The 26209-nt window shown below is 47.7% G+C and overlaps 2 protein-coding genes across 5 annotated transcripts; both read right to left on the reverse strand.

Moving 5' to 3' along the window:
• Window positions 1–1774: 1774 nt before the first annotated feature.
• LOC117413382 (probable ATP-dependent RNA helicase DDX46) lies at window positions 1775–18456 on the reverse strand. Of its 3 annotated transcripts, XM_058997267.1 has the most exons (25): window positions 18309–18456; window positions 17530–17567; window positions 15780–15953; window positions 15596–15697; window positions 15217–15307; window positions 15021–15071; window positions 14357–14522; window positions 13462–13655; window positions 13048–13161; window positions 12641–12806; window positions 11539–11659; window positions 11192–11367; window positions 9719–9840; window positions 9203–9281; window positions 8275–8357; window positions 7905–8069; window positions 7518–7680; window positions 7180–7373; window positions 6919–7056; window positions 6635–6784; window positions 5980–6198; window positions 5549–5767; window positions 4896–5040; window positions 3317–3390; window positions 1775–2970 (listed from the first exon to the last, which is right to left on the reverse strand). In XM_058997267.1, exons 2-25 carry the CDS (start codon window positions 17562–17564, stop codon window positions 2923–2925), a joined length of 3189 nt encoding a protein of 1062 aa, XP_058853250.1. In that variant the 5' UTR covers window positions 17565–17567; window positions 18309–18456; the 3' UTR covers window positions 1775–2922. The 3 variants fall into 3 exon arrangements, with proteins under 3 accessions (XP_058853250.1, XP_058853248.1, XP_058853249.1); XM_058997265.1 differs by lacking the exon at window positions 17530–17567; XM_058997266.1 differs by lacking the exons at window positions 15021–15071; window positions 17530–17567.
• Window positions 18457–20174: 1718 nt separating this feature from the next.
• On the reverse strand, window positions 20175–23797 carry LOC117413073 (guided entry of tail-anchored proteins factor CAMLG-like). Of its 2 annotated transcripts, none has more exons than XM_034021810.2 (4): window positions 23516–23797; window positions 22558–22928; window positions 22173–22238; window positions 20175–21492 (listed from the first exon to the last, which is right to left on the reverse strand). In XM_034021810.2, the coding sequence occupies exons 1-4, from the start codon at window positions 23676–23678 to the stop codon at window positions 21301–21303; spliced, it is 792 nt and encodes a 263-aa protein (XP_033877701.1). In that variant the 5' UTR covers window positions 23679–23797; the 3' UTR covers window positions 20175–21300. The 2 variants fall into 2 exon arrangements, with proteins under 2 accessions (XP_033877701.1, XP_033877702.1); XM_034021811.2 differs by having other exon boundaries at window positions 22558–22925; window positions 23516–23795.
• Between the last annotated feature and the right edge of the window lie 2412 nt (window positions 23798–26209).

The raw sequence follows: 26209 nt of genomic DNA on the forward strand, positions 1-26209 counted from the left end.
CCATGCTGCATCTTCACACATCACTGACCAGCTCAATAGTGCCATTCTGCATCTTCACACATCATCACTGACCAGCTCAATAGTGCCATTCTGCATCTTCACATGTCATCACTGACCAGCTCAATAGTGGCATTCTGCATCTTCACACATCATCACTGACCAGCACAATAGTGCCATGCTGCATCTTCACACATCACTGACCAGCACTGACCAGCTCAATAGTGCCATTCTGCATCTTCACACGTCATCACTGACCAGCTCAATAGTGGCATTCTGCATCTTCACACATCATCACTGACCAGCTCAATAGTGCCATTCTGCATTTTCACATGTCATCACTGACCAGCTCAATAGTGCCATTCTGCATCTTCACACATCATCACTGACCAGCTCAATAGTGGCATTCTGCATCTTCACACATCATCACTGACCAGCTCAATAGTGCCATGCTGCATCTTCACACATCACTGACCAGCTCAATAGTGCCATTCTGCATCTTCACACGGCATCACTGACCAGCTCAATAGTGCCATGCTGCATCTTCACGTCATCACTGACCAGCTCAATAGTGCCATTCTGCATCTTCACACATCATCACTGACCAGCTCAATAGTGGCATTCTGCATCTTCACACATCATCACTGACCAGCTCAATAGTGCCATGCTGCATCTTCACACATCACTGACCAGCTCAATAGTGCCATTCTGCATCTTCACACGGCATCACTGACCAGCTCAATAGTGCCATGCTGCATCTTCACGTCATCACTGACCAGCTCAATAGTGCCATTCTGCATCTTCACACATCATCACTGACCAGCTCAATAGTGGCATTCTGCATCTTCACACATCATCACTGACCAGCTCAATAGTGCCATTCTGCATCTTCACACGGCATCACTGACCAGCTCAATAGTGCCATGCTGCATCTTCACGTCATCACTGACCAGCTCAATAGTGCCATGCTGCATCTTCACACACCATCACTGACCAGCTCAATAGTGCCATTCTGCATCTTCACATGTCATCATTACACCCGTCCAAACATTTGTCTTATTGAATTGGCTTCTTGAGTTTTACCTTATGGGCTGTTTTTGAAGTTATGGATGCATTGTACATTATCATACGAAAAATCTTCCAAATCACATCACATTTCACAATACATATTTAAAGATGAAAAGGGCCACCCTGTGATGTTGTTTTAGATTTGTATTTTTTGCTCCCCATGACGGATTGGTTGTTCTGTAATTTACACATTTTCTTTTGGTACTACTTCCTCAGTGAATAGCCCAGTCCCTGTGTGGTGGAAACACTGCTTTCTGTATCCCAGGGATCAGTTATACAAGCTAACGGATTACTTAGTACGTTATATTGCTTATCAAATTATTGCACACATACACAACAGACACACACCAAAGATGTAATAATTCTCGAATCAAGACCTTCACGAGAAATGTTTCTGCATGGGGTCCTGCTCGGCCACTTTGTGACAGACGTCCCTTTTCTAAAGAGAGTTTGTGGTTCTGTAGCCCCGATTCCTTTGTGATAGACGTCCCTTTTCTAAAGAGAGTCTGTGGTTCTGTAGCCCCGATGCCTTTGTTTCCAATCCCAGACGTTTCTTTTTCCACTGGTTTGCAGTGCTGGTTTGGACACTGGCAGAGATGACCAAGGCCTGTTCAACTTGCAGAGAAACAGGCTTTTACATTACTGGTAATGAAGTCCTGTCACACCCCAAGCTCATAGATTCCAACACACGGGGGCACGTGCTGACACATACTATGAATGCAGCCTTTATTAAAATCTGTATCTTAGAGATATAAAAAATAATTAATACAAAGAAAAAAATACATAAATAACAGCACAGTTAAAAAAAAAAAAAGAAAGATAGGCAGACCCACTTTATTACATTTATGTAGAACATCTGAATTTAAACCTCCAGTGAGTGCTTGATCTGAATGTAAAACCTCACACCGAACGCCAAGAGTGAAGATGAATGAAGATGGTTCTACATAGTTTCACTTTAATTGTCATAGAAACTACAGCTGTATATACATCCCATTGTGTCATTATTAGTTTTGTTTTCACTCTAAAATAAGTCTTATAATAAAGTATGTTTTAAAATTAGGGTCAGTACAAGGGCAACTCAAACTTCTGACAAACAAAACCAAAAAGCACATGGACTGAAATTAGCACATGAGAAATGCCAACTTAAACACAAATGTGATCATCAACGTACCCAAATCTTTCAGGTCTACAACATGCGCAAGACATACAACATACCAATTTCAATGCTCTTGTCTTACAGAAGGGCACCGTTTCAGCACAGTACTCTTAATAGGATGAAGACCAAGCTTTCTATAAAAACACTCTGATCTAAAATTCCATTCTAATTTAAGGGAGAAGTCCAATTCTATATTTTAATCCAAGAAATGAATTACTGCAAGAAACCAAACCACGGGATCGAGGACAGCTATTCCTCCACTGCTAAGCACTTCAAACGATGTATTTTAAACAAAGAAAAAAAAGTGGAATTTACAACAACTCAAACAGATTGAGCTGAGATGAGAAATGATAAAACACACGTGTATAAACTCTCCTGGACAGGATCCTGTTATTACAAGCATGACCGTGAATCTACAGCTCCTGTAAAAACACAAAAGAAAAGTGCAGTCCATTCACATAGGAACACGGGAAGACAGAAACGCAGCGCTCTTCCATTCATGCGCCTGCACTCCCCGAGAAGACAAACGCAGCGCTCTTCCATTCATGCGCCTGCACTCCCCGAGAAGACAGAAACGCAGCGCTCTTCCATTCATGCGCCTGCACTCCCCGAGAAGACAAACGCAGCGCTCTTCCATTCATGCGCCTGCACTCCCCGAGAAGACAGAAACGCAGCGCTCTTCCATTCATGCGCCTGCACTCCTACAAAACTTTGTATCTTCCCTTGCTGGTCGGCTGGTAAGAGTTTTGCTAGAAGAAAACAAAAAGAAAGAATAGTCTTGTTAGGTCTTGTTGAATAGTCTTGTTAGGTTTGCAAAATACGTTTTAGAAAATAATGAATCATTTAAACCTCAAACCATGGATGGCTCTGCTAAAGAAAGAAAGGGTGCATGTCAAATGTAATGTAACACAATGAGCAGAGAGCTTCTATTGAAATACCTCAGCCTCCAGGTAGAGTAACAAGGCTTGAAGTCTGTCCAAAACGGACTCACAGAACTGCAGTGAAAGCCATTTCTATCTTCAGTACAGAAACAGGATACAGAATGTTCTTTGAGAATTTCAACAAGAACAGCAACAGCAGTGCAGGCGTCCTTACCAGTCTGATGAGCTCTTCTTTAATAAGCCTGGAGATCTCTGCTTTAGCTTTCTGCACGGCCAGCTCGTTTGCACCTAGGGTGAGGAGTAACACTACTGTCAGGGCGAGGAGTAACACTACTGTCAGGGCGAGGAGTAACACTACTGTCAGGGCGAGGAGTAACACTACATACTGTCAGGGCGAGGAGTAACACTACATACTATCAGGGTGAGAAGTAACACTACTGTCAGGGCGAGGAGTAACACTACATACTGTCAGGGCGAGGAGTAACACTACTGTCAGGACGAGGAGTAACACTACATACTGTCAGGGCGAGGAGTAACACTACTGTCAGGGCGAGGAGTAACACTACATACTGTCAGGGGGCGAGGAGTAACACTACATACTGTCAGGGCGAGGAGTAACACTACTGTCAGGGCGAGGAGTAACACTACTGTCAGGGCGAGGAGTAACACTACATACTGTCAGGGCGAGGAGTAACACTACATACTGTCAGGGCGAGGAGTAACACTACATACTGTCAGGGCGAGGAGTAACACTACTGTCAGGGCGAGGAGTAACACTACTGTCAGGGCGAGGAGTAACACTAAATACTGTCAGGGCGAGGAGTAACACTACATACTGTCAGGGCGAGGAGTAACACTACTGTCAGGGCGAGGAGTAACACTACATACTGTCAGGGCGAGGTGTAACACTACTGTCAGGGCGAGGAGTAACACTACTGTCAGGGCGAGGAGTAACACTACATACTGTCAGGGCGAGGAGTAACACTACATACTGTCAGGGCGAGGAGTAACACTACATACTGTCAGGGCGAGGAGTAACACTACTGTCAGGGCGAGGAGTAACACTACATACTGTCAGGGCGAGGAGTAACACTACTGTCAGGGCGAGGAGTAACACTACATACTGTCAGGGTGAGGAGTAACACTACATACTGTCAGGGCGAGGAGTAACACTACTGTCAGGGCGAGGAGTAACACTACTGTCAGGACGAGGAGTAACACTACTGTCAGATGTCATTATGGGATGATTCAGTGTCACAGCAAAACATGGGCCTGTTCCCCTGGTTGGATCCCGACTCCTTCCATCTCATCTTGTCAATGCTCTCAGATACAGATCCTTCGGTCACAAAGCACTGACTATTACACATTTATTATCATTGTACTCTCATTGCACTGCAGAATTTGACAAGCAAATCCAAGCTCCTTGCAGTTTAGTAATGGTGGTTAGGGAGCTCCATTTTCTAAAGCAGCTTGTACAGTGTGTATAATATATATATATATATATATATATATATATATAATATATATATATATATATATATATATATATATAATACAAATTACTCATGTTTTACTTAATGATGTCACATCTGTCTACTGCATGCAACTGAATTCCTCTGTTAATCTGAAAATGGGATGCATCAACTTTCACTCAGAAAAGCTTCCTATATACAAATCAACGGCACTGCATGCAAATGACCACTGTAGAAAACATGCATTCTGAAATGCAATGGATGAAATATACAGCACTGTATTGAGGCACAGATGCATGAGAAAACGTGCTGATCACTTACTTTCGATGGCCAGATAGATCTTGCGCTCTCCTTCCTTCGGCTCCTTGCCTGGTGGGAAGTAAGTCCCTCGGATGGTAATGGCAGCCTCTGAATACTCGCCGATCCTCTGCAATGCCTCTTTGGAGGTGACCTTCCAGCGGGCAGTCTGCAAAAAACAGCAAAACAGACCCTCGGTGATCCTGCTTTGCACCCCACACAGGACAGACAGACACACACAGGACAGACACACACCATCACACACACACACACAGGACAGACACACACCATCACACACACACACACAGGACAGGCACACAGACAGACACACACCATCACACACACACACACACACACACACAGGACAGGCACACACACACACACACACAGGACAGGCACACACCATCACACACACACACACACACACACACACACACACACACACACACAGGACAGGCACACAGACAGACACACACCATCACACACACACTTTTGTGAATATATTCTACATTCAAGCTAAGAAATGTGAACTCACACTTAATACTCCAAAAGAGAAAAATGCAAGCAGAGTTTCACAGAACTGAAGAGGATATTACGTGAGGAACACCTAGACTCGTCATCCCAATACATCAAGCCCACAATGTGGAATCCCCAAGTGCAGTGAAGCTAAAGCTGACCTGGGGGAAGTCGTTGATCTCCAGCTCCTCCTCGTATCTCTTGAGGGTCTCGTTCTGCGCGCTCTCCTGTTTCTCCTCCTCCTGCTTCTCCACAGGGATGTAGTTCAGCTTGGCGTTGATCTTCTCAGCCAGCTGCTCCGCGATGGTCTTTGCAGAGACAGACTGTGGCTGAATGGTGCCTCCGCGCAGAACCGCATTTGTTGCTTGCTGCATCACATCCTAAGGATTAAAGCAATAGGGTTTGTACAGCATAGACAGCACACACAAATCTGCACAGCTCCCCATGAGGAATTCCAAGAGGAGTTCCACAGTCGCTTACAGAAGCCCCTGGTTTTGCAAGGAAACACTCGTGCCATTCAGCTAATTTTATGCAAAACTAGCGCAGTAATGAAATGGAGCAATCCCAATGGAAATGTCTCCCTGCTACTCACCAGTGCTTCTGAACCCAGGTTCTTCTGGGCGTTGATCTTCAGTGCCAGTTTCTTGGCGATCTCCAGTTTCTCAGCGTTGCCAGCAGAGGGCACCAGCATGCTGGGCCCCCCCCCGCCGCCAGCAGGAGCGTTGGCCCCCCCTCCTCCACCCCCCCCTGGTGCGGCCATGTCCTTCACCCTCTTCTTCGAGTTGAACATACTCTCGATCTGCTCATCAATCTGGAGGAACACGCAGAGACAGCAGCTTCGTAACCCTTACAAAACTTTTCTTCATTTGCAAATTGTGAACGCTTTAAAAGATTTAAATCTGGGAACCTTGGTATATCCACTCTAGATGAATTCATTGGTTTACCGATGAATCACTCTGGAACCATAGAAGACCATTTTAGAAGTTCTTCATCCAGTATGTAAATATAAAGCAGGTTTCCTTTGGTTACCAGAAAAGCTCAGTTCTAAAAATGCTGTTGGTGCAAATCCAGCATTACTGGTTCCCAAGGACCAGGAACCAGTGTTCCAACACAAAGATTGTGTCGTAGCGCTCAGTGAATTGTATTCCCAAATTGGTTTCTAGTGAGACGGTGGATCTTGTGAGTGTGTTTCCAGTTCTGGACAGCCCCTGCTCTAGCTGCCCCTCTCTGGGTGCCAGTATACTCACATCTAAAGCACCGTCCTCGTCGTCGGAGTCCTGCAGCCCCAGCGCAGCTTTCTGCAGCTTCTTCCTCTCGTTGGCCAGAGCGTGCTCCGTCTCGTCGAACTTGAAGCCCTTCCCAGAGAAGCCGCTGCTGCTCTTGATGCTCTTTCCCTCCTGTGAAATTCAGAGGAAACGGAACTGAAGCCCCTACAAAAACAGAGCCTCAGAAAAGTCCACCCGATCAGAGGGCAGACAGCAAAGAATAATCACAGCCAGCATTTCAGAAACAAAGAGCTTTTCCTGCTTACAGCTTTCTGTTGATCCTTGAAGTTGTTCCACAGCTGCTCCAGTTGTGGAGGAACAGCGGCTCCCGACAGCTCCAGAGCCTTTATAATATCCACAGCGTAGCGAGCTTGGTCCTCCGTAATAAAGGTGTAGACAAACCCCTGCAACGCAACGCACCGTTACACAATGCCTTGAGCAGGGTCGGGAAAACAGGCATGTTAACAACAGGGTGAAGTGCAGATCCCCAAGCCAGTATGTGTGAAGACAGAAGTTAAAAGACTCACTTTATTCCCTGCTCTCCCAGTGCGGCCGGCTCGGTGCACATAATCCTCATAGTGATTGGGGCAGTTGTAGTTGATCACCAGGATCAGGTGCTTGACATCCAGCCCTCTGGCAGCGACCGAGGTTGCCACAAGCAGCCGACAGGCTCCATTCTTAAAGTCATTTATAATGCTATCTCGGTCATACTGGTCGATGCCTGACAGGGTTTAAAAAGAAAGCGTTATCTGGTTAAATAACTCGGGTATCATTGTTTTATCACAGCTGATTTTAAAAAGTACAACCATGTAAAACTGAAGGAGGAATCCCTTCCTAGGTAGAAATCAAGCTGGAGCCCCCTTACCTCCATGAAGGGACATGCAAGGGTACGAGGCCTTCATCAGATCCTTCAGCAGCCCATCCGCGTGCTCCTGTTTGTCTACAAATATTATAACAGAGCCCTTCTCCTGGTAGTGACCCAGCAGCTCCAGCAGCTTCAGGAACTTGTTCTCTTCCTCAAGGACAATCTGAAGAGGACAGTGTCCACATTACACAGCAGCACTGCCACAGACCCCTCCAGCACTGAACCCAGTGAAACATTCCTCTCCCCTGCTGTACTGAAGAGTCACATTATTAAAAACAGACCCAGACAATCCAGCAGTATGAATAAGCAGCCCACTGTTCTCAAGACTGATCCAGTGAAGCACGGACGGTGTGCAACATTACTCAGGGAGTGCTTTTACAAACATACCACATGCTGCTCCACATCCGAGCACACAATGCTTCTGCCTCCCACTTGCACCTCCACAGGTTTGGATAATATCCTCCGAGCGAGGGCCTCCATGGCTCTGGGGAACGTGGCTGAGAACATCACTGTCTGCCGGTCGGGACGGATGTTGTCGACAATGCGCATGACCTGAAAGAGCGGAGAAGCACACGAGTGAGGTCAGCCTCAGCCCTTCCACTCTGCACAGACTGCTGACTGTTACAACTGCAGCCACAGCTTCACCAGACAAGGCAAGCAAGAAATATTCAAGAGACCAAATCAACAGAAAACTGTCACAAAGTACAGAAGGCAGGTGAATCTGGAATCAGTTTGGTTTTAATCTGCAGAGTCTCACCTGCGGTTCAAAACCCATGTCAAACATCCTGTCAGCTTCATCTATCACAACGTAGGTGACTCTGCGCAGGTTTGTGACTCGACCTACAAAACAGTGAGAGAAACAAGAGAATTAGCATGAGCCACAGCGAGGACACAAACACACACAATCCAGAACCTGCAGCGAGACAAACACACACAACCCAGAGCCTGCAGCGAGGACACAAACACACACAACCCAGAGCCTGCAGCGAGGACACAAACACACACAACCCAGAGCCTGCAGCGAGGACACAAACACACACAACCCAGAGCCTGCAGCGAGGACACAAACACACACAACCCAGAGCCTGCAGCGAGACAAACACACACAACCCAGAGCCTGCAGCGAGGACACAAACACACACAACCCAGAGCCTGCAGCGAAACAAACACACACAACCCAGAGCCTGCAGCGAGGACACAAACACACACAATCCAGAGCCTGCAGCGAGGACACAAACACACACAACCCAGAGCCTGCAGCGAAACAAACACACACAACCCAGAGCCTGCAGCGAGGACACAAACACACACAACCCAGAGCCTGCAGCGAGACAAACACACACAACCCAGAGCCTGCAGCGAGGACACAAACACACACAATCCAGAGCCTGCAGCGAGGACACAAACACACACAACCCAGAGCCTGCAGCGAGGACACAAACACACACAACCCACAGCCTGCAGCGCCGCAGCGAGGTACCGTGTCCGAGACCACAGACACATGTAACCTGTGCTCAAATCAGACCTCCTGAGACATGAGGCCTCAACAGTGCTGTACAACACGCACCAGCCCTTTCCACGTCTGCATAGGAAACATTTCACAGTACGTTTCACTGGAACTCCTTATTCTAACATTAATCCAATATGTGCTATTAGAACACTCCTTTTAGAACGCATTTCCTCACCATTATTGGCTCCCAACATGTCAATCATGCGCCCGGGCGTGCACACAATGATCTCAGCTCCTCTCTTCAGCTCTGCAATCTGAAACAAATAGAATTGGACTGTGAGGCAGGTTTATTGAAGACCACCCTGAGACTTGGAGCACTATCTATCAATCTATACACACACACACCTGTTCACTGATTCCTGTGCCTCCGTACACACACACCACCCCGAGACCCAGAGGCCTGGAGCACTATCTATCAATCTATACACACACACACACACACACACACACACACACACACACACCACCCTGAGACCCAGAGGCCTGGAGCACTATCTATCAATCTATACACACACACACCTGTTCACTGATTCCTGTGCCTCCGTACACACACACCACCCCGAGACCCAGAGGCCTGGAGCACTATCTATCTATACACACACACACACACACACACACACACACACACACACACACCACCCTGAGACCCAGAGGCCTGGAGCACTATCTATCAATCTATACACACACACACCTGTTCACTGATTCCTGTGCCTCCGTACACACACACCACCCTGAGACCCAGAGGCTTGGAGCACTTCTTGCACTCTTTAGTAATCTGAAGGGCCAGTTCTCGAGTCGGGGTCATGATGACAGCTAAGAAACAGAAGACAGAAGACAAATCAATCAGAGCCGTTGCTTACAAACGATATTTTACAAAAGTCAATTTAAACACTAAATCATCACAGGAAACACACTGCCTTTGAGACCAGCACAGTCAAACTGCCTTTCTGAACACACTGCCTTCTGAGACCAGCACAGTCAAACTGCCTTTCTGAACACACTGCCTTCTGAGACCAGCACAGTCAAACTGCCTTTCTGAACACACTGCCTTCTGAGACCAGCACAGTCAAACTGCCTTTCTGAACACACTGCCTTCTGAGACCAGCACAGTCAAACTGCCTTTCTGAACACACTGCCTTCTGAGACCAGCACAGTCAAACTGCCTTTCTGAACACACTGCCTTCTGAGACCAGCACAGTCAAACTGCCTTTCTGAACACACTGCCTTCTGAGACCAGCACAGTCAAACTGCCTTTCTGAACACACTGCCTTCTGAGACCAGCACAGTCAAACTGCCTTTCTGAACACACTGCCTTCTGAGACCAGCACAGTCAAACTGCCTTTCTGAACACACTGCCTTCCGAGACCAGCACAGTCAAACTGCCTTTCTGAACACACTGCCTTCCGAGACCAGCACAGTCAAACTGCCTTTCTGAACACACTGCCTTCTGAGACCAGCACAGTCAAACTGCCTTTCTGAACACACTGCCTTCTGAGACCAGCACAGTCAAACTGCCTTTCTGAACACACTGCCTTCTGAGACCAGCACAGTCAAACTGCCTTTCTGAACACACTGCCTTCTGAGACCAGCACAGTCAAACTGCCTTTCTGAACACACTGCCTTCTGAGACCAGCACAGTCAAACTGCCTTTCTGAACACACTGCCTTCTGAGACCAGCACAGTCAAACTGCCTTTCTGAACACACTGCCTTCTGAGACCAGCACAGTCAAACTGCCTTTCTGAACACACTGCCTTCTGAGACCAGCACAGTCAAACTGCCTTTCTGAACACACTGCCTTCTGAGACCAGCACAGTCAAACTGCCTTTCTGAACACACTGCCTTCTGAGACCAGCACAGTCAAACTGCCTTTCTGAACACACTGCCTTCTGAGACCAGCACAGTCAAACTGCCTTTCTGAACACACTGCCTTCTGAGACCAGCACAGTCAAACTGCCTTTCTGAACACACTGCCTTCTGAGACCAGCACAGTCAAACTGCCTTTCTGAACACACTGCCTTCCGAGACCAGCACAGTCAAACTGCCTTTCTGAACACACTGCCTTTGAGAGCAGCACAGTCAAACTGCACTGAGGTTTGTGTTTTCTATTTCAATAAACAGACGTATTCCAGTGGTCATGCCCTCACCCGCCACGCCCAGACTCACCAATCGGACCCTCCGCCTCCTCCAAAGGTCTCTGGTCCATGATGTGTCGGAACATGGGCAGCAGGAAGGCGATGGTCTTGCCACTGCCAGTTTTAGCAATCCCAATCAGATCCCTGCCACACATGATGGCAGGAATGGCCTGGGCTTGGATCGGTGTCGGTTTGTCATAGTTTTGTCTAGGAGTAAAACAATATAAAATAAGAGTCACACCCAACACAATTCAAAAGCAAAGCGTTTTGAAGACAGTTTCACTGGTCTCTTTTTTCCTTTCCTGCAGAAGCTTCCGGATAAATAGCAGAATTTGAGTATTTAGAACCTGGACATACCAGGTACTTCTCTTCTCTTACTTTTTAAGAGCGCTTAAAATCTTCATGGAGATGCCACACTGCACCCAGGTCTTGATTGGTTTGGGGCAGCCTTTACCCTTCACTGTAATTCCTTCCAATTCCAACCGGTAGACATGGACGTCTGCAGACATAAAGCAAAGCAGACATCAATTTCAAAATCCTCCTCAAAGAAAAATGACACTCCTAGTTCTTACTCGAACAACCCTCAGAACAGGAAGTGTAAGCTAACGTTTAGCACCACTGTGACGGCTGGTTTGAATTCTTTACCTTCAGCTTGTTTCAATGGATTCTGCGGAGGACACTTGAACAACGTAAACATCCAAATCTTTTCTTAGCACTTGCATTGTAGAAACACACCAACCAGCCAATCTGTATGGAATCCATGCTGTGCTATTGCTACTGTACGGTCAATAGTAAATGTGTTCACCTGCATCTTTAAGACTGCACTCCAATGAGTTAAGTGTCTGATATGAGAAGACAACTCACCTTCCAGACTCATTCTAGCCAGCTCAGCAACACACACCATGCTGTTCAAGACTCACCTTCCAGACTCATTCTAGCCAGCTCAGCAACACACACCATGCTGTTCAAGACTCACCTTCCAGACTCATTCTAGCCAGCTCAGCAACACACACCATGCTGTTCAAGACTCACCTTCCAGACTCATTCTAGCCAGCTCAGCAACACACACCATGCTGTTCAAGACTCACCTTCCAGACTCATTCTAGCCAGCTCAGCAACACACACCATGCTGTTCAAGACTCACCTTCCAGACTCATTCTAGCCAGCTCAGCAACACACACCATGCTGTTCAAGACTCACCTTCCAGACTCATTCTAGCCAGCTCAGCAACACACACCATGCTGTTCAAGACTCACCTTCCAGACTCATTCTAGCCAGCTCAGCCACACACACCATGCTGTTCAAGACTCACCTTCCAGACTCATTCTAGCCAGCTCAGCCACACACACCATGCTGTTCAAGACTCACCTTCCAGACTCATTCTAGCCAGCTCAGCCACACACACCATGCTGTTCAAGACTCACCTTCCAGACTCATTCTAGCCAGCTCAGCCACACACAACATGCTGTTCAAGACTCACCTTCCGGACTCATTCTAGCCAGCTCAGGAACCTCGACATAGAAGTTCTTGCGGTACGGCTCATACTCGATCTTCTGATGGTCCACAGGTTCCAGCAGCTTCCTCTGTTTCGACTGATACCCAGTGAGTGCAGTCTGAAGATCAACCTCCTCCTCTTCAGAGGAGTACTGGACCATTCAAAATGAGAACACCACTGATTAGATCAACCTCCTCCTCTTCAGAGGAGTACTGGACCATTCAAATACACACACACACACACACAGGTATATAAACTTGGCATCTTTAAGAAGAGGCATGGTTTGGAGAACTGGTTTCATTACATTTTTAGGAAGACAGAAGAACTGCAAGAGGTATGTGCAAAATCGTTTGCATTTTAACAAGCTGACATCTGGTTTAAAGCTCACTTGCCTCCATTGCATCCTGGTCGTTCTCCATCAGCTCCCCTTTCTTCTTCTCAGAATCAGAAGATGCTTTTTTGGTCGTTAATACAGTCATCACTTTGGTTACTGTTGTACCACTCTTCTGTGTAAATTAAATCAATTGGGGGGAAAAAAACAAACCAAAACAATACAGTCAAAGAATCCTTCACACACAATCTACAGATAATGAAATGTGAAAGTGCCGTGTGCTGGACAGATTGAAATGTGTGTCAGATCTAAGAAGGAGCTTCAAGGAGGGATGCTGCTCCTGCAAGTACAGTACCTTAGCTAATGCAGATAAACGTGTTCTGCAACCTCAGGGGTACCTTTGAGACGAAGCACAGGCCACATGGCTTGAGCAGCCTGCTGGTCATTCTCCTTCTGCACCATCACAGCTTCTTACCTTGTCGTTTGCACCCTTCATGCTGCCCATGTTGAACTTCTTCACCTCCTCCTTCACCTCCTCCATGTAGGCGTCTAGCGTGTCCTGCTCATCATCCACAGCCTCCATGCTTTCTGCCTCTGCCTCTACCTCTTCTTCTGCCTCTGCCTCTGCCTCTTCCTCTGGAGCCACTGCCACCCCATCCTCATCATCATCTAAACAGGGAGGAGGACAAGGCAGGCCTGGTCTGAGGATCTGCAATACTACTGTATCAAACAAAGAGAATCTGTGCTCCCTGCACCCTCATCACAACCTTAATCCCAAAGCAGACCTGGTCTGAGGATCTGCAATACTACTGTATCAAACAGAGAGAATCTGTGCTCCCTGCACCCTCGTCACAACCTTAATCCCAAAGCAGACCTGGTCTGAGGATCTGCAATACTACTGTATCAAACAAAGAGAATCTGTGCTCCCTGCACCCTCATCACAACCTTAATCCCAAAGCAGACCTGGTCTGAGGATCTGCAATACTACTGTATCAAACAGAGAGAATCTGTGCTCCCTGCACCCTCGTCACAACCTTAATCCCAAAGCAGACCTGGTCTGAGGATCTGCAATACTACTGTATCAAACAAAGAGAATCTGTGCTCCCTGCACCCTCATCACAACCTTAATCCCAAAGCAGACCTGGTCTGAGGATCTGCAATACTACTGTATCAAACAGAGAGAATCTGTGCTCCCTGCACCCTCGTCACAACCTTAATCCCTAAGCACTTTTACATTATAAATCAAGTTTTAACTGCGTTGGTTATGAGATGTGCTGTAGTACTAAATTCCCAGATTTTACAAGAACGAAGCGTCTTTTTGAATTACTAGCTGTCTGCAAGCCCTGTTTGAGACGAGCTCTCTGCTTTACCTTCGTCATCCTCAAGACTCCACTTCTTTCCCTGCTTCATCTCCTCCAGCTCCCTCTTCAGCTCCCCGATGTTTTCCATTGCTTTCTTCCGCTGCTCTTCTCTCCATTTCTCCACTCGCTCTTTCCTTTTCCTCATCTCCTCCTCCAGCTTATTCTGGTCAAAGCTCTGTTTTGAACAGTAGAAAATGTTTTCAGTGCATTGCAATGAAGGACATGCTTTCAACCAGGTTCTTTATTATTTCATTGAACCCCTGCTGAAGCAAGGCTCTGGACTGTTCAATTGAATCACAAAGGGTCCCAGACTGAGAGTACCACTGCTTACATTAACACAACAGCTGGTCTGACACACAGCCGAACAGCAAACACAAGCCACCACCCCAAGTGTTCAATTCAGAGATGAGTCTCACTGCCCTTGGAATTCACAGCATTACTTTTACTGTATTACAGCCTGTTTGTTTTACTACATCAGACCTGTGGCTGCATGTAAAGCCATTACAATGGGACCCAGACACAGTGAAGCACCAGGTATCTCTCACCAGATCTGACCCGAGGAAACCGAGCTGAACAGTGTGAAGTGCAAAGCTGGTACAGTATACAGTGCTCCCCCACAGAGGCATGGACGGGACATTTGGAAGATTTAAAGAACATGTTTGCATTTGCTCACCTCATCAGGCTGACGTTCTGTCGTCGCATCCTTTGTCCTAACTTCAAACACCTTAATGAGCAATACAATACAAAACTCTATTCTAATACAAACTGCAATTCTAGCACGCCCTGCAATACGTCTACAACTAGTAAAATGATCAAACTTTTACACTGAAGGCAAAATGCAAACGTCTAAAAGCAAAACATGAACTTACAGCTTCATCCTTTTCGTCCTCTTTTTCCTCTTTTATTTTCTTCTTTTCAGCAGAAGGCTCTGCGCTGTCATTTTTCTCCTTGGATTTTGATCTGTAGTCGAGCAGAATAGAGATTGATGCCAGACATTAATACAATGTGTTTACTGCACAAGGCAGGCATACAGAAATACAGCCTTCGCAGGACTTTAGAAGAGTCTGTTCAGCAGGCGAATGTTTTAGTTTGTGTCTTCATCACTGGCCCAAGCCATCGCAGGCACCACAGACAATGCCTTTAAATCGTGGTGGTTTGATGGGCACTCCAGCACAGTGATGTAACGCAGCATCTTTCCTGCTAAAATAATAAAGAAAGCGAGGGTTCGGTGACACCTCAGTGCCGTACCCGTCATCAGTCTTCCTGCTCTTGCTGGGGCTGGTGGAGCGTGACCTCCGACCCCTGCGGTCCCGACTGCGAGAGCGCCTCCTCTCCCGGCTGCGAGAGCGTCTAGGAGGAAGAGGGCAGAGTCTCAGTACATAGCACAGAATAATAATGTAAAACAGAAACACGTGTTGCACAGCACTCTCACCTGACACGCTTCCTCTCCCTGGACCGGGATCTCCTCCTCTCTCTGCTGTGACTCCTCTCTCTCCTGCGCTCTCGCTCTCTGCTCCTGGAGCGGACGCGCTCATCACGCTTCACACGCTTCTCTGGAGAGCGGCTCCCCGACCGGCCCCTCGAGGCCGAGCGCTTCCGGTAGTGCCTGCAAGCGAGCACAGGGGGTACTGAACCAGGCAGCGAGCACAGGGGGTACTGAACCAGGCAGCGAGCACAGGGGGTACTGAACCAGGCAGCGAGCACAGGGGGTACTGAACCAGGCAGCGAGCACAGGGGGTACTGAACCAGGCAGCGAGCACAGGGGGTACTGAACCAGGCAGCGAGCACAGGGGGTACTGAACCAGGCAGCGAGCACAGGGGTACTGAACCAGGCAGCGAGCACAGGGGGTACTGAACCAGGCAGCGAGCACAGGGGGTACTGAACCAGGCAGCGAGCACAGGGGGTACTGAACCAGGCAGCGAGCACAGGGGGTACTGAACCAGGCAGCGAGCACAGGGGGTACTGAACCAGGCAGCGAGCACAGGGGGTACTGAACCAGGCAGCGAGCACAGGGGGTACTGAACCAGGCAGCGAGCACAGGGGGTACTGAACCAGGCAGCGAGCACAGGGGGTACTGAACCAGGCAGCGAGCACAGGGGGTACTGAACCAGGCAGCGAGCACAGGGGGTACTGAACCAGGCAGCGAGCACAGGGGGTACTGAACCAGGCAGCGAGCACAGGGGGTACTGAACCAGGCAGCGAGCATAGGGGGTACTGAACCAGGCAGCGAGCACAGGGGGTACTGAACCAGGCAGCGAGCACAGGGGTACTGAACCAGGCAGCGAGCACAGGGGGTACTGAACCAGGCAGCGAGCACAGGGGGTACTGAACCAGGCAGCGAGCACAGGGGGTACTGAACCAGGCAGCGAGCACAGGGGGTACTGAACCAGGCAGCGAGCACAGGGGGTACTGAACCAGGCAGCGAGCACAGGGGGTACTGAACCAGGCAGCGAGCACAGGGGGTACTGAACCAGGCAGCGAGCACAGGGGGTACTGAACCAGGCAGCGAGCACAGGGGTACTGAACCACGCACGTGAAACAGGGAAGCCCCCTCATTCACCCACTCACTCAATCTAGGGGTGAGAGCAAGGACTGGCATACACACAACTACATTGTAGCATGGTGTCATATAATAGCACATGTTGGTAACAGCTATAAAACAAGATAACTCAATTTCATACAGTAGCATGCGCTATTGTAACATCTTGTAGAACACTACAAAGTCAGAAGCATGCAGCATGTGTATGCCACCCATAAGAACTGTATTGACGTTTGAACCATTCCAGTATTTGCTGTGAGTTTAATTAGTCACAGCTGAGCCTCACTGGGGAAGCCATCAGAACAAGCTCAGAAGTGCTGTACAATCGCAGTGAAATCTGGGATGGCTCAAGCTGCAATATGGGTCTCTTATTTCCATCCCTGTAATTAGGTTATATTATGACTTATTGCAGATCATAAGTCATTCAGCTACAGAATACAATGATACAGGTAAACCAAACCAAGCGCTGTGGATACACCCTTCTGGAATGAGTGCACCACTGTGGGTCATTGCACCAGACACACACACACACACACACAGACATGCACACGCACACAGAGACATACATGCACACAGAGACACACATGCACACAGGGTTACCATTCCCACAGGGGTCACACATAAGAATGCCGCAGTAATTACCTCAATGCTGGGTTTTTCAACTGCTTTTTCTTCATGTTCTGCAGGAGCAATACACAACTATTTCACACATCAATGCAAACATACTCCAATGCCTTAGAAAAGTCAGAGTATTTTGATAACTGTTTCACAGATGAAATCGCTTCCAGGTTATGCACAGTGTTTTGGAGCATGCTTTCGATTATTTGTTTTTATTTGTGTACAACCTGAGGCTCTGGTCAAACCTGTCTATTGTGAATGGTTAGGGTATATTTATAACAGTGTCTTGGATTACGTTGTCGGGGTTTTTTTATGACAAGATCAAACATCTGATTCATTGTCAACCCTATGCAGGCTTTCTGTAGCACGTTCTGGTTGAACTTCCTTAGTGGAAGTACCAACAGTAAGCAGCGCTTTCGATGACGTCCACAGCTCAGCTCAGATCTGATCAAGCTTGAGTCGGTGTTGTGAGAACGGCTTTTCCAGGAGTAGGCTTCCCTTCTCTGGATCAGTTTTTATCAATGATGCGGATTCTGCGACACGGCAGCTATTTAAACCATGCAATACTGTTAGTACTTTTTAGTAGCATCGACTATAAATACATTTGGACCACAACGCTGAAGGACGAGACAGAAATGCAACTAAATCATTTTGCTAACAGAACTGAAGTGAAGCATGCATGCTTTGTTAAAGTGCCCATGAGGGCCTACTGTAAAGTTTACTCCAGAAAAACCTTTCCGCAAAAAACAACAACTACAAAACCGTACCAGTAGCGACACAGGAAACACATGCATCCTCCTTACCTGGACTCTCTCCCCATACTCGTGTTAATTAAAAAAAGCAATCGGACAGCCTCGTTTGCAGTAATTTGACTCCCAAATGTGGTATTGCTGCTCGTATATTTTTCTTGTGCAAAAACAAACTTCCTGGCGGGGAAACGAGAATGCCGCATCCAAGATAAGACCGCTCCGTTGTTATTACAGCGCAGTTTCTCTGGTTGAGCCTCTAGCGGTCGGAGGTAGAAATCGCAATTGATCTCGATGAACACGAATTGGTGTATCTGTCGCACAAGCAAACGTGTCTGCTCATACAGCGTACACACACGCACACGCAGAGAGAGAAAATACCGTAAAAAGAAACTCACAATCAGTCATATTTATTTGAATATATTTTTTTGACATTTAGGATTTTTTTTTTAAGTCCAGGCACAAATAAAAAACTGAACCAATCCAGCAATTCCTGAGAAACGTTTTCATTTTGTTTGTATATTACACTTTACTTACATCTACAGAACTGCTTCTGGTGATCAAACCTGTCAACAGCATTCTTTACTGCAAGCTCTGTGTGTGGAGGGGGGGAGGGGGGGGTCTCAGTGTGTGTGGAGGGGGGGGGGTCTCAGCGTGTGTGTGTGTGTGTGGAGGGGGGTCTCAGTGTGTGTGTGTGTGTGTGTGCATGTGTGGAGGGGGGTCTCAGTGTGTGTGTGTGTGTGTGGAGGGGGGGTTTCAGTGTGTCTGTGTGTGTGTGTGTGTCGTACGGGCAGGTCACACACACACTGGACGCACGTCATGGTGATCCACTGTTCTGCGGTACTGATGGCTATCATTTTGTGTTAGCAGCAGTGATGAATGTCACTGACATGCTTTTAAAAACTCTGTGTCCCTCTAAAGAAAATGGTACTCATCCAGACTCCACAGCACACCCTGAAGAGATTAGTGTGGTTTGATGTGAATGCAGGTTAACCCAGGAGACTCTGTCCTGCCTCCACAGCACACCCTGAAGAGATTAGTGTGGTTTGATGTGAATGCAGGTTAACCCAGGAGACTCTGTCCTGCCTCCACGGCACACCCTGAAGAGATTAGTGTGGTTTGATGTGAATGCAGGTTAACCCAGGAGACTCTGTCCTGCCTCCACGGCACACCCTGAAGAGATTAGTGTGGTTTGATGTGAATGCAGGTTAACCCAGGAGACTCTGTCCTGCCTCCACGGCACACCCTGAAGAGATTAGTGTGGTTTGATGTGAATGCAGGTTAACCCAGGAGACTCTGTCCTGCCTCCACAGCACACCCTGAAGAGATTAGTGTGGTTTGATGTGAATGCAGGTTAACCCAGGAGACTCTGTCCTGCCTCCACGGCACACCCTGAAGAGATTAGTGTGGTTTGATGTGAATGCAGGTTAACCCAGGAGACTCTGTCCTGCCTCCACGGCACACCCTGAAGAGATTAGTGTGGTTTGATGTGAATGCAGGTTAACCCAGGAGACTCTGTCCTGCCTCCACAGCACACCCTGAAGAGATTAGTGTGGTTTGATGTGAATGCAGGTTAACCCAGGAGACTCTGTCCTGCCTCCACAGCACACCCTGAAGAGATTAGTGTGGTTTGATGTGAATGCAGGTTAACCCAGGAGACTCTGTCCTGCCTCCACGGCACACCCTGAAGAGATTAGTGTGGTTTGATATGAATGCAGGTTAACCCAGGAGACTCTGTCATGCCTCCACGGCACACCCTGAAGAGATTAGTGTGGTTTGATGTGAATGCAGGTTAACCCAGGAGAATCTGTCCTGCCTCAAAGGCACACCCTGAAGAGATTAGTGTGGTTTGATTCAGGACACTTCCAAGTGACAGCTTAAAGAAAACAGGTCTGTTTAACAGTTTAATAAAATTCAGCAGGAAAAGGTTTTAAGTGTTGGTTTTATTACAGGGATTCATTGGATACAAACTGGGGTAGAAAGATACAGAAGACACTTCACAGACTACAACACAGAAATGTTTAAAAGCTTACAATATTCCCAACAATGAAATACCTGTAGTGTACTTACACTGAAATCATGGATTACACATTCAGCATTAGGCTTGGACAATTCAATGGCATGCCAGCAACACAAGGAGTGACAGTGTAAGGGTTAGAAGGGTTACATGTCGAGAGCTCACTACACTGAAGTGCTTTCAGACTGACCTGGAGTAGCAACATCGCCCCCCTCTGGACAAGTGTAACAGCAAGCATGTGGAGCCCAATGGCAATGGGACAGAGTGGACCCTCCATTAACCTTATCTTACACTGTACCTTCAAACTGAACAAGAATCCTACATTCTCTCATCGCTCTGTCTGACAATGGAATGAGCATCCAATTATACTGTACCTTCAAACTGAACAAGAATCCTACATTCTCTCATCACTCTGTCTGACAATGGAACTAGCATCCAATTGCGCTTCACTTGCTACCCTCCCTATTGTCTGTGTCAGAGCTAATGAACCCAGTCCAGTCCTGACACTGTAATGGTGTTAATGCATGGGCGGGATCTGTTTTGTTGAAACTGGTGCCAATGACTTTCAGATGAGCCAGTGATGCCCCATCATCACTCAGGTAAGCATGCCTCTTATCTTCTGACAGCTCCACTCTACTGCTCTAGAATGCTACACCGTGGTGCGCAGGTGTATCAGTCTGCAAGGAATAAACTGAATCCCAATAACAAACCAGTGAAGTGAAGCCACCCCATCCTGCCTCTGAGTTTCTAGAGAGACTCATTCAAACATGAAAACACTGGCGAGACTGGACCATTGAAAACATTACCCATCACCAACTAAAGGACAACTTCCTGAACAAAAAACAACAGCCGAGTAACATGGACTAGTCCAGCCATCCAGGACACCAGCCTGTGCAGGAAGGGGTGAGCGGTTGCTGGAGCTCAGAGCGAAGTGGGATTGAGCACACAACTAGAAAGCCTGTCATTCCTGTGAAAGGAAGCCCTTTGACACCCCAGGGTAGAGCAGACAGCTCACAGGAGAGACGAGGCAGATCAAGCGCTTTCTGAGCCCAGGAGGCCCAGGACTTCATGGCAGAGGATGAAGGTGAAGAAGTACACGCTGAGATCAGTGAACACGTCTCCCATCCTGCTGTAGGTTTCCATGGAGCGCCTGATCACTTCTGCAGGGATGCCCGACAGCAGCAGGGCAGCAGTGAGCACGGTCCTTTTCATCTTCTTCTCACCCTGAAAGAGAGGCAGAGTTACAGCAAAGCAGCCTCACGTGATCCGCTTCACTCTCATTACAGCCCTCGCGTGATCCGCTTCACTCTCATTACAGCCCTCGCGTGATCCGCTTCACTCTCATTACAGCCCTCGCGTGATCCGCTTCACTCTCATTACAGCCCTCGCGTGATCCGCTTCACTCTCATTACAGCCTCACAGCCCTCGCGTGATCCGCTTCACTCTTGTTCCACTGTTCACAGCCTTGTTTTACCTGTTTAGTATTAGACAGTGTGTGCTCTCAATCAAAGATCAGGAATTATCAAGCTTCCTAAAGTCCTTTTGTATCCTCTTTCAAACCCTATACAGTATTTCTGAACAGAGGGGCTTGCAGAAATGACTGCTAGGTGTGTGCCGCTGCAATAGAGGTCTCCTCCGGACTGGGATTGTTGTGAAGAGATTTTCCATTTGCTAATGCAGTTACCTTGCTTGCATATCCATACATGTGAATAGTGTACATTATCACTTTAACCTAATCTGTCATGAACAATATCCTTGTGAAGTCTCGTATCAGACATGTAATTTTGAATCATCTACTCGCTGGAAAGCTGGCTGTACATTCAGAACTTTAGCAGTCAAGCACCTCAAATAACAATGAACTAAATCAATGAAACAAATCAGCTGTTAACACAGTCAAGACTCACCTTTGGAAAATATTTGTACAGGCCCATATACGCCAACTGAAGAGTCAGAAACGGAGCAAATATGGACTGTGAAACAGAAAGGAGAGAAGTTCCATCACTGCCTGACATTCAATCCCAGCACCCTGGCACTGTTACACACTGGCGTGGCTGGGATTGCCAGACTGGTGGGCAAACTGGGTTAGTACCAATAGCGACTGGCTCAGCTCCACAGCTAGAATGCCAATGGCACAAGCATGTCATTAAAACCCCTGTATTGGACAGATCATTATCTATATACCAGTGTGGAAGAGCTGAAGCAGAACCTGAACACCTACCGGTACCTCTACCCTCAACCCGCCTGTACCTCTGCACTTGACTCAAACAAAGCTCCCCTGAACACACTTACCAGATACTTGCACATGAAGGCTCTGACAGCGAGTGCCAGCAGCACACTCCCGGCCAGTCTGAACACGCGGAAGGCGTCCAGCTGCTCGGCCCCCGAGCCATCCTCCTGCCTGGGCTCCTCGCTGACCAGCTGGCTGCGCAGCTTCATGGCCTCGTCGAAGCGGGACAGGTACTGCTGCAGCCCCCGGTGTGGAGAGCGAGGGGCCGCGTCCGAGGGGCCCTCCCCCCGGGGTCTCTGCCGGAGCTCCCCGCTGCTGTCTCCCCCCGGGTCGGCTTCGTTGGGGAACACAGGAACTCTTGTGGAAGTGGGGAGCGACAGCGGCTCGGCTCTCACAGGCTCCAGGGGAATTGTGGAAGCCATGTTCATGTCTGCTGAAAGTAAACCACACAGGAAGCATTCATGCCATTTACTATTCTTATGACAGTTTCTGAAGCAGCCCAAGCTTCTTGTGCACATGTAAGGACTCTGCACTGCCCTGTTTGCAATGATGACCAGCAGTATGCACACACGCACACGTCAGATATAGCACAACATCTTCAATTAATCTGACCCTTAACCTTTGATCGCGTCCGTTACAGCAGCAGAAACGGACTCGCATAACCCCTAGCCAGCCCTGCAATGCAGGCAGCTGGAAGGAGTCTTGTTGAAACACTGCTTACTGGAATGTGCTGTACATTACAAACGAATATCGCCTGGGTGTAAATCACATTTAAACGACACGCCCCTATCCTAAAGTAAACAGTCGCATTGTTCTTGTCGGTACTCCTATGCAATTACAAGACAACGTGTAACGATTTGAGAGGTGCTGTGTGCAGGTAACGTGGTTTTAATCTGTACTTTGTAATCGTTTCAGGTCGTTATTAATCCTTACAAATATGACCTGCACGCATCTAACCAGGTCAAGCCCTGGTATTAATCCCAACACGCTTTGCATGACGTTGTTTTTAAACCACCTCACCATTCCTGACATTCGCCTCGCTTTTACTGAACCCCATGATGCGCTTCATTCTGTCCTCCGAATTCACCAGCAGCTTTCTTCTTCGAAGCTCAGCTCGGCTTTTTGCGGACGAGTCGCTCTTTTCTCCAGAGCTCTTCTGCATGATTACGTCTGCACGTTCCATTTATAAAAACCGACAAAAAGAAAACAATCAGATTTTCCAAAGAAATGTTCGCCGAGTCAGCTGTATGATGAGTCGACGCGCCCCTGCTGTACACTGCACAGTGTTCCTTCTCCAAGTCGCTCTTTTATGACCGCATTCAGCTTGTCAAACGCATTAGGTGCATTGCGCTAAAACACCACTAGGCGGAGCTCCAACTAACAAAACATTCAGATAGATACAGTACAGTGTAGGAGTGCCTCTGAACCCGAATTCTACTATGCTGGCCTACAGAAGCTTAAACCGCACCCCTGCACGCTTCGACCTGCTTGTTGCGGCGCTTCCATCATATTGTGCTCATGCAATCTACTGGCCTGGCACAGGGGTACTGACATGTGCTGAATGAAGGTCTTGAAGCCATGGCTTTCAGGGGAATCCCATTTAATACCCTTCTTCATGGAGTTAGTGTTCAGTATTTTTCTCTGGTTTATTTTCATATGTCGAACTCTCTCACTGGAACCAGGAGTGCAAAACAGGAACCTCTGATCACGACAGCCTGGTGAAATGGCTTACTATTGATTTATACAGCAGGTTACTAATTCCCGGGTGAGCCTCGGGGAAGCAGCCTGGTGAAATGGCTTACTATTGATTTATACAGCAGGTTACTAATTCCCGGGAGAGTCTCGGGGAAGCAGCCTGGTGAAATGGGTTACTATTGATTTATACAGCAGGTTACTAATTCCCGGGAGAGTCTCGGGGAAGCAGCCTGGTGAAATGGCTTACTATTGATTTATACAGCAGGTTACTAATTCCCGGGAGAGTCTCGGGGAAGCAGCCTGGTGAAATGGGTTACTATTGATTTATACAGCAGGTTACTAATTCCCGGGTGAGTCCCGGGGAAGCAGCCTGGTGAAATGGGTTACTATTGATTTATACAGCAGGTTACTAATTCCCGGGAGAGTCTCGGGGAAGCAGCCTGGTGAAATGGGTTACTATTGATTTATACAGCAGGTTACTAATTCCCGGGAGAGTCTCGGGGAAGCAGCCTGGTGAAATGGGTTACTATTTGTTTATACAGCAGGTTACTAATTCCCGGGAGAGTCTCGGGGAAGCAGCCTGGTGAAATGGGTTACTATTGATTTATACAGCAGGTTACTAATTCCCGGGTGAGTCCCGGGGAAGCAGCCTGGTGAAATGGGTTACTATTTGTTTATACAGCAGGTTACTAATTCCCGGGTGAGTCCCGGGGAAGCAGCCTGGTGAAATGGGTTACTGTTTGTTTATACAGCAGGTTACTAATTCCCGGGTGAGTCCCGGGGAAGCAGCCTGGTGAAATGGGTTACTGTTTGTTTATACAGCAGGTTACTAATTCCCGGGAGAGTCTCGGGGAAGCAGCCTGGTGAAATGGGTTACTGTTTGTTTATACAGCAGGTTACTAATTCCCGGGTGAGTCCCGGGGAAGCAGCCTGGTGAAATGGGTTACTATTGATTTATACAGCAGGTTACTAATTCCCGGGTGAGTCCCGGGGAAGCAGCCTGGTGAAATGGGTTACTATTTGTTTATATAGCAGGTTACTAATTCCCGGGTGAGTCCCAGGGAAGCAGCCTGGTGAAATGGGTTACTGTTTGTTTATACAGCAGGTTACTAATTCCCGGGTGAGTCCCGGGGAAGCAGCCTGGTGAAATGGGTTACTGTTTGTTTATACAGCAGGTTACTAATTCCCGGGAGAGTCTCGGGGAAGCAGCCTGGTGAAATGGGTTACTGTTTGTTTATACAGCAGGTTACTAATTCCCGGGTGAGTCCCGGGGAAGCAGCCTGGTGAAATGGGTTACTATTGATTTATACAGCAGGTTACTAATTCCCGGGTGAGTCCCGGGGAAGCAGCCTGGTGAAATGGGTTACTGTTTGTTTATACAGCAGGTTACTAATTCCCGGGTGAGTCCCGGGGAAGCAGCCTGGTGAAATGGGTTACTATTTGTTTATACAGCAGGTTACTAATTCCCGGGAGAGTCTCGGGGAAGCAGCCTGGTGAAATGGCTTACTATTGATTTATACAGCAGGTTACTAATTCCCGGGAGAGTCTCGGGGAAGCAGCCTGGTGAAATGGGTTACTATTGATTTATACAGCAGGTTACTAATTCCCGGGTGAGTCCCGGGGAAGCAGCCTGGTGAAATGGGTTACTGTTTGTTTATACAGCAGGTTACTAATTCCCGGGAGAGTCTCGGGGAAGCAGCCTGGTGAAATGGGTTACTGTTTGTTTATACAGCAGGTTACTAATTCCCGGGAGAGTCTCGGGGAAGCAGCCTGGTGAAATGGGTTACTGTTTGTTTATACAGCAGGTTACTTGCTTTCTGGAACAGTAAGAATTGTTGGGAAGTCTATCGTATGCACAACATTTCAATATTTTATCTACTAACATAATCTTTCCATTTTTATGAAGTATTCATTGCTGTGTTGTGTGGTAATAAGAGAATGGACCTATCCTGAGGCTCCAGGGCAAACATACAGCAGTATCTCCACCACACAGCCAGCCTGGCGGATGATGATCTGGTA

The sequence above is a fragment of the Acipenser ruthenus genome, chromosome 23 (assembly GCF_902713425.1).
Source record: "Acipenser ruthenus chromosome 23, fAciRut3.2 maternal haplotype, whole genome shotgun sequence".
Classification (NCBI taxonomy): domain Eukaryota; kingdom Metazoa; phylum Chordata; class Actinopteri; order Acipenseriformes; family Acipenseridae; genus Acipenser; species Acipenser ruthenus.

Excerpts from the sequence above, each read along its gene's own strand:
- LOC117413382 (XM_058997267.1), bottom strand. The coding sequence starts at position 17,564 with ATGAAGAAAAAGCAGTTGAAAAACCCAGCATTGAG. Across the intron at positions 13,656-14,356 it reads GAGTCTTGAGGATGACGAAG|ATGATGATGAGGATGGGGTG; the intron begins GTAAAGCAGAGA and ends CTCCCTGTTTAG. Across the intron at positions 5,768-5,979 it reads ACCTGGGTTCAGAAGCACTG|GATGTGATGCAGCAAGCAAC; the intron begins GTGAGTAGCAGG and ends TTTAATCCTTAG.
- LOC117413073 (XM_034021810.2), bottom strand. The coding sequence starts at position 23,678 with ATGGAACGTGCAGACGTAATCATGCAGAAGAGCTCTGGAGAAAAGAGC. Across the intron at positions 22,929-23,515 it reads CGAGGCGAATGTCAGGAATG|CAGACATGAACATGGCTTCC; the intron begins GTGAGGTGGTTT and ends GTTTACTTTCAG. Across the intron at positions 21,493-22,172 it reads TGTACAAATATTTTCCAAAG|GGTGAGAAGAAGATGAAAAG; the intron begins GTGAGTCTTGAC and ends CCTCTCTTTCAG.